General features: G+C 34.8%; 1 protein-coding gene across 1 annotated transcript; it reads right to left on the minus strand.

Moving 5' to 3' along the window:
• Positions 1-1,816: 1,816 nt before the first annotated feature.
• Positions 1,817-7,264, minus strand: G6PC1 (glucose-6-phosphatase catalytic subunit 1). Its single transcript, XM_077459711.1, has 5 exons — positions 6,961-7,264; positions 5,761-5,870; positions 5,260-5,365; positions 3,963-4,078; positions 1,817-3,666 (listed from the first exon to the last, which is right to left on the minus strand). The coding sequence occupies exons 1-5, from the start codon at positions 7,188-7,190 to the stop codon at positions 3,155-3,157; spliced, it is 1,074 nt and encodes a 357-aa protein (XP_077315837.1). The 5' UTR covers positions 7,191-7,264; the 3' UTR covers positions 1,817-3,154.
• Between the last annotated feature and the right edge of the window lie 222 nt (positions 7,265-7,486).

Consider the following 7,486-nt stretch of genomic DNA (forward strand, 5'->3'; position numbering starts at 1 on the left):
TGGAATGTGAAAACAAGATGGCCCAAAAAGATTGAAGCTGCTACAGCCATAACTTCCTAGAGACCCTTGGGAATTTAACCAAGGAAATAAGCAAATTAACCCCAGGAAGTCAGCAGACCATCTCCTCAATGGCAATCTCAATGCCCAAAAGGACAGAAGATGGGCAGGACCTTCCATGTTGTTGGGTTGGAACAGTCGCAGTGTACAGGAAGGAAGCGAAAGGCAGGCTCTATGTCGGCCTTCACCAGAAGGGTAGAAGCACCAAAGAACTCAGCAAAAAAAGTATTGTATCAAAAGTGGAGTATTGGTCCCAGGAAATGTCCTGATCAATACCACAAGGTGATGGACTGGCCGAGCATGTCTCCAGACCTAAACATTGTTGAGCATCTGTGGGTCATCCTCAGACGGAAGGTGGTGGAGCGCAAAGTCTCTAACATCCACCAGCTCCCTGATGTTATCATGGAGAAATGGAAGAGGACTCCAATGGCAACCTGTGAAGCTCTGGTGAACTCCATGACCAAGAGGGTTAAGGTAGTGTTGGAAAATAATGGTGGCCACACAAAATATTGACACTGGGCCCAATTTGGACATTTTCACTTAGGGGTGTACTTGATTTTGTTGCCAGCGGTTTAGACATTAATGGCTGTGTGTTGAGTTATTTTGAGGGGACAGCAAATTTACACTGTTATGCAAGCACTCACTACTTTACATTGTAGCAAAGTTACATTTCTTTAGTGTTGTAAAGTTTATCCAGGGAATATATCCGTTTGCCTCTTGGGTGATCAGGAAGGATTTTTTTCCCCCTGCTGGAGCAAATTGGAACATGCTGTAGTGGCTTTTTTGCCTTCTTCTGGATCAACTGTGAGGATAGGATTGTGTATACGGTATAGGAGTGTACGATTTTTTTTATCTCTTTTTGAGGATATTTTTTTCCCCTTTTATTGTTTGAACTAAATGGACTTTTTTCAACCAGACTACCTATGTAACTATGTAACAAGATTGCATGGATAGAAAGAAAAATCTTTTGGAAGGTAAAATAGCTCTTAGTAATTATGTGTTTGTCTTGGGTTCAGCTTTATTGTAAAATTGTCGCGTTTTAAGAAGATAGTATAATGATGCACTAATAAAGAAATTTAACTCTAGCATGAATTGATGAACAGCGTTTATGCAAACAATTGGGGTTTTCTTCGACTTCCTAATGGATAAGTTCACCTTTAAAATAAATAAATAACTAAATGCACTTACATCTTTTTGCAGTTAAAAAAATGTGCATTTATTATTTTTTGTTTCTGGAGTCTGTAAAGCATTGTACCCGCGATCAGCAGATTGCAGGTGCAATCTCAGGCTCCTGCAGACTGTCAGTGTCAGTGTAGCTGTGTGCCCGTAGAACTACAAGAGAATGTCGGGGGGGGGGGAGTGTATGGGCTGCCAAGTTAGTAACATTTTACATGCTAAATATGGGTGTATCATGTTACTGAAGGTGAGCTTATCCTTTTAAAGAGGATTTATACTCGTTGTTACAAAACTGTACGGTGTGAAAATGAACTACAACTCCCAGGGGCTCACTAGCCCAAAGATTCTTTCAGATCTAATAGATTGTAAGCTCTTTTGAGCAGGGCCCTCTTAACCCTCTTGTATTTTATTGTATTATAACTGTACTGTGTCCCTTTTAAATTGTAAAGCGCTGCGTAACCTGTTGCAGCTATATAAATCCTGTATAATAATAATATTTCAGCATATTAGCAATTTTGTGTGGTTTGTCTGTAGCATCACTAAACAATGTTATAATTCACGCAAATAGCACTATAAAACATAATGAATTTCATATTTTTTTATTATAAAACGCCATATTTAAAACATCTTCATGAAATATCACACAATTAGCTATTCAAAATTGGACAAAACAACCTAACATGCGTGAATAAATAAATATATGAAAAATAGATGCTAAAAGTAACAAAACAATAAAAACATTTTAACATACACTGACAGTTAAAATGTCAACTCTTTGGTGGCGGTGCTGGGGTATTTAACTAAGTAACGTATTTGCTGGCCAGGAGGTTTTATATGTTTGTCTAAAAATACCAATCATATTCAATAATTAATTTTTTTCATTCAGCTAATAAGTCAACACATGTTGACTTGATGGCTCAAAATGGAAGTATTAGCAAATCAAATCCCCAGTTTACTGTCCTTCAGACTATAAGGGGGCCGGTCTGTGCCCAGCGGGAGTAAACCATTCCGGTCTTTGGTATTGGGTAATTATGCCCCATTGTTGGTGTCAGTGGCATAAATGATGTCCCATTGTTGGTGTCAGTGGCAGGAATAATGCCTCAAGGACTGGATTAAGGCAAGCAAAGTGCCACAGTTTGGAGACCACTACATTAGACAACTGTCTTTAATAACACTATTTAAATACTACCAATCTGTATACTGCATCCAAGCTACCAGTCAAACCTTTCCTTTCAATCTCAGTAAAAATAAATAGCTTTCTTTACACTGAAAATTCTGGGTTACTTCCCAAGTGAAGGATTTTTTATTACCAGAACATCTAACCTGTAATCTCTGGTATAGGCAGTTTTAAAAATCCTAGTGAGCACCTGTTTACACTGCTACTGAGCCATAAATGATGGAAGTTGCAAATGGAGAAAAGATAAATTGAAAAATTAGCAAAAAAGTATTAACAACTCCGGATTATGGATATTCGTGTTTTCTTTCAGCCTTCCATTCCGATTTTTCAGGTGACAAGGCACAAACATTCTTAGAACCCTTAACGTTTTATTGTGGCTCGCTAGCTTGGAAGTTTCTTAAGATCCTCAACAGAAATTTTTCTTTAAAATTTAGTGAGCTAAAAGAACATGGTAGCTTTAAAACCCTGCAATACTTTTAATACAACCTATTTAGACTCAGCAAGTCAACTCTTCAAAGTTGTTCAGTCTGCACAAAACTCCAACATTTTTGGAATTCTTTGGAAATCCATGGATGTCAACCAGATAAAAGCATGACATCTTTATGTTTATGTTTCCCTTGGATTAACTATCACATTTTCCATGCAGACAGAAGATACACCGGTTGTGTGAAGTTTGGACTGTGTATACCAACAATAAAATGCATTAAAGCTATATCATTATAAAAACAATATACAGTATATACATTAAAGATTCTTTTTGCTCTGTTGGTGAAGAAGCTGAGAAACACAGTAAGGGATGATTCCCACAGCAGCCAGGGGTACAGCAGCACTTTTGCAGAATGAGAGAGCATAGAAAAGCATCTCCACTTTAGTTGGTGGCTTGAACGAGTCAAAAAGATGTAAAACAATAAGTGAAGCGGCAATGCAGCACATGCGGAAGGTAAATTGGCTTCCTTGCTTTCCATGGCAGCTTTCTTGGTAAAGTTTAGAGCTGAGAGCTAGTCCTAAGCCAAAGAAGATGCCCATGTTTCTAAAAAGGCCAGCAAAAGGAGTAGTGTCAATATGGATCCACTCTGGTCTGGCACACCATCTTTTTGCCTTCTCCAGGGTCCACAGGAGGTCCACACCCGTTGCTTTTAGGACTAAGTAAAGGCCAACAGCAAAGGAGGTCAGGAAGAGTGTAGTTAGGATGTATTTTTTCAGGCTGACTTTATAGATAGATTGTGTGTGATGGAATGCTTCGGCAACAACTATTCCTGTAAAGATAGAACCAAAATCTTAATGAGATTAAGACAATTTAAATTGATCTAAATATCATAAACTTTTACAGTATCTATGAAACTATTGTAGTATACTTTTAAAAAAAGGATAGCTTTGGAATCTAAAATGTTCCATGCAAAAGAATATAATTTTTAAAAGTATATATGTATGTGTATATATATATATATATATATATATATATATATATATATATATATACACACATATAACATTTTTCTATAGAAATTGTATAATCTTAAAATATTTGCTTAAAAATATTCATTCTGTGTACCTGAGATAACTCCAGACACAACTTGATGTGGGAAATGTGCAGCCAAGAAGATTCTGGATAGGCAGACACAGATCTGAACGGCCCAAAACCCAGACCAAAGAACTCCTTTCAGGCACCTAAGGCAAAGGACAACAGGGTATTTATAAAGCACCAGTATAGGCTAAGCTAAATACATCTTACATCACATGCTAAAAGGTATTAATTCTGTGGCAAAAAATGTAAATAATACCTAAAAGTACCTTCGTCCTAAGGTTATTGCATAGATAAAATTATTGCTAAAACATGGTGGTGTCATTGTTATCCATAGCAACTAATCTGATTCCATCTGAAAGTTTTTGGTATATGTCTAATTAGCTGCTATACATAACACAGATATTTTATTTATTCTAGCTGTTAGAAATGATCTTCAATGGTTTAATTTAGTAATTGAAGAAATTCTAAATGTATAATAAAGTTATGGGAACGGAAAACCCGATAATCAGGCAGCCTGGCAATCTTACAGATCCCATGGCTTCAATACTTTGAGTCACTTATGAGGAAAAACATAAGGAAAGTTTTTTTTCTCTGACTTGCATTTGCTGCATGCTTGTTCCAGGTCTATACTCCAAAGTATTGATGCTAGACACAGACAACTTGCATATTCAGAAGGCGGTGGTGGCCCTCTATTAATTGCTTATCATGTGTACATTTTTTTAATTTTATTTACTTTCTGCTTAAAATATTGTAAACTCATGCTAAAAATACGACTCTTTCGAAATTTATGTTGCTGAATAGAACTATGCACATTTATAAAAGTGCTGAAAATATCTATAAAAACAAATGCTTTATTTAATCCTTTATGGGATTTTGAGGGCAACCAGACACAAAAAAAGCATTTTTTTTCTAAAAGTTCCATTCTTTAATTGATTAATTTAATTTTTTCACAAAATATTCAATAAATGACATATAAAGGCTTAACCGTAAATCTAACATATATGTTGGGTGGTATTCCCAAAGCCGCAGTGATTCAGATTAAAGTCTGCTTTCATGGAATGGGAAATCCTCAGTTTTAAAGTCCTTTAAAATAGTTTTCAATTAGAGAATGGAGCTTTTAGATAAAAAAAAAAAAATTTTTTTTTTGTCTGGTTGCCTTCAATATCCATAGGGGATAAAATAAAACATTATTTATTGAAATTTCCAGCAGTTTTTTTTTTTGTTTGTTTTTGTTTTATGTCAGCATAAGATCTATGTTATTAATTTATGATCTATTTTATTGCTGCATGATATGATAAGGTACTCAAAAACTTTGATAACTCACCAGCTTTTTATTGATGATTCCCTTTTCTTCAACATGATTGTAAGGATGGCAGTTACCATGACGTAATATATTCCAGCAGACCCCATAGCGTGACCTGAAGGGCTTCCTGCAATACCAAGACAAGAAAATCAATTAGTGATGGATGGAGGCTGCAGAATATCACATGTCAGCAACACCTCTCTGTTTGGGTTAAGCTGGCTACACAATTTTCTTGTTCAATTTCCTTTAGATTTACCTTCAACTATGTAGTTCAACTGTTGTGCCTGTCTGATTGCATACAGTTTAAAAGTGTTTAGGTTTGACCTCATATTATATGGTTTTGGTAAATCTAAAGTAAAATTGTACAAAAAAAGTTGTATAATATGTAGCTAGTTTTAGCAAGAGAGGGACAGCATAGGAGCAGTTTTTTATGCTCTGTTAATGTTCACCAAACCACAAGTTTGGTGACAATTAATTTATTAAAAACTCTTTCAAAATGTAGAAACTATTGGTTCCTATTACCTGGTCCAGTTTCACATGTTACAGGGAACTGTTCAATGACTGGAGCAGAGGTGTTTCCATAGTGACCAGTTTCATGAACCCACCAGTATGGTCTTTGTCCAAAAAGAATCCTGCAAGCAAAATAAAAACTTTAATCAAAATCAGAAATTAGCAATATCTAACAAAAATGTATTGCATATGTTATATAAAAAATGTCAGATTTTTACACTATAGGATGAAATTCCAACATGCAGTTTTTTTTATTGCTAGTCCTTTTACATACTTGGCTTTAATTTTAAAGCAACTGCATGTGATATATATATAATTTTTCTTTAATATTAAAAGAGTAAAGTAACTGATTAAATACACTAGTTAGATATATTCTAGGATTGTCACCATAGGAAAACAGGACTTAGAAACAAAAGTTAAAAATTATTATTTTTTTAAGTGAAAATTAAAATTAGTTTTACTATTTTACTTTTATTACCTTTGAGTACTTAATGTATAAAGAAATGTTTTTATTTTTTATAAGAATTTATACATTTACTATTATTGTGCAAATTATTGTTATCAACAGGGCTAAAAACAAGCAACAACTGTTAAAACTGAACACTGGTGTCTATGACCACCCTTGTTATGACTTGCTGACCATCAGTGAACAACTTGGCTTTGTTATATTTTAACTATATTCTCATTAAAATTATTATATATATTAAAAAAAAAAAAAACATTGGTTTCCATTATCATTTGTAAAGCACCACAAAAATCCCCTCTTTCCTCTTTTCACTTCAATATTTAACTACCTGGGATGATGTGCCAACTCTGTAGGTGCTCTACCATTAGCCAGACATACTCCTTATAAGAGTATAGTGTTTTCAGCATAAACTTGGCATTATTTTAACATTTATTTTATTTTATAAAAAATAGAGGGAAAAAAAACTTAAGGAAAGGTAGCAAACATTTATATTCTCTGATTCCTTCTGTATTAAATTATATTGTAACTGTATTGTCTAACATTGTAAAGCACTGTGCAATAAATCCTGTATAATAATAATAATATTCTGGCTATACCCTATCAATTATATGTACATTATATATAATATTGTATTATATGTACATTCAATGCGTATAAATTTAACAGAAATAGAAACAAGGACATTCAAAAAAATCAAGCTTTTTTACATATAAGCCAAGGCTGTTACTTTCTTATAATATACTTACCATTTAAAGACAAGATTAAGCCAGTCGCCAATTACCGCCACCCAAATGAGTTTGATGCCCACCGATTCACAAAGATGGAACCAAATGGGAAAGAAGATGAAGAAGGTATTTCTGAGATCTGCAGCAAAGGAGATGAAAATGAACCAGTCCTGCGAACTCATGTAGTTACTCTGAAGGTAGTGGACCATCTGGACTCCAGAATCATGTAGGGCGTCCATTCCATTCTCCATCGTTGTATCTGTTGATGAGCTGTAAGGCTGTACCTATTTGAATCGGTATTTCTCTCTGTGTGCTCTGCCTCTCACTGGATGCCTTGAGCAGTATTTATACTGTCCCCGTCATGTTTACAACAAAAAAAAAAACCTGCTTGCTGACCTTTGGACCCAAAGAAAAAAAAAGTTACTTTGGTCAAAGGAAAAAAACAGGGCTGTCGATCAAAGGTAATGTCACAAACATGTTTGGTACAATGCAAGTGAAAAACAGTTCAATATGCCAACTTTGTATTCTGGAAGAACATTGTTCAACC

This window comes from Lithobates pipiens, unplaced genomic scaffold (genome assembly GCF_037356315.1).
Source record: "Lithobates pipiens isolate NorthernLeopardFrog02 unplaced genomic scaffold, aLitPip1_a1.2 Scaffold_28, whole genome shotgun sequence".
Classification (NCBI taxonomy): Eukaryota; Metazoa; Chordata; class Amphibia; order Anura; family Ranidae; genus Lithobates; species Lithobates pipiens.

Bases quoted from the DNA above. Each gene is read 5' to 3' on its own strand.
- G6PC1 (XM_077459711.1), bottom strand. From the start codon at position 7,190: ATGGAGAATGGAATGGACGCCCTACATGATTCTGGAGTCCAGATGGTC. The intron at 5,871-6,960 runs GTAAGTATATTA...TTTTGCTTGCAG, and splicing joins CTTAATCTTGTCTTTAAATG to GATTCTTTTTGGACAAAGAC. The intron at 4,079-5,259 runs GTGAGTTATCAA...CCTTTGCCTTAG, and splicing joins GAATCATCAATAAAAAGCTG to GTGCCTGAAAGGAGTTCTTT.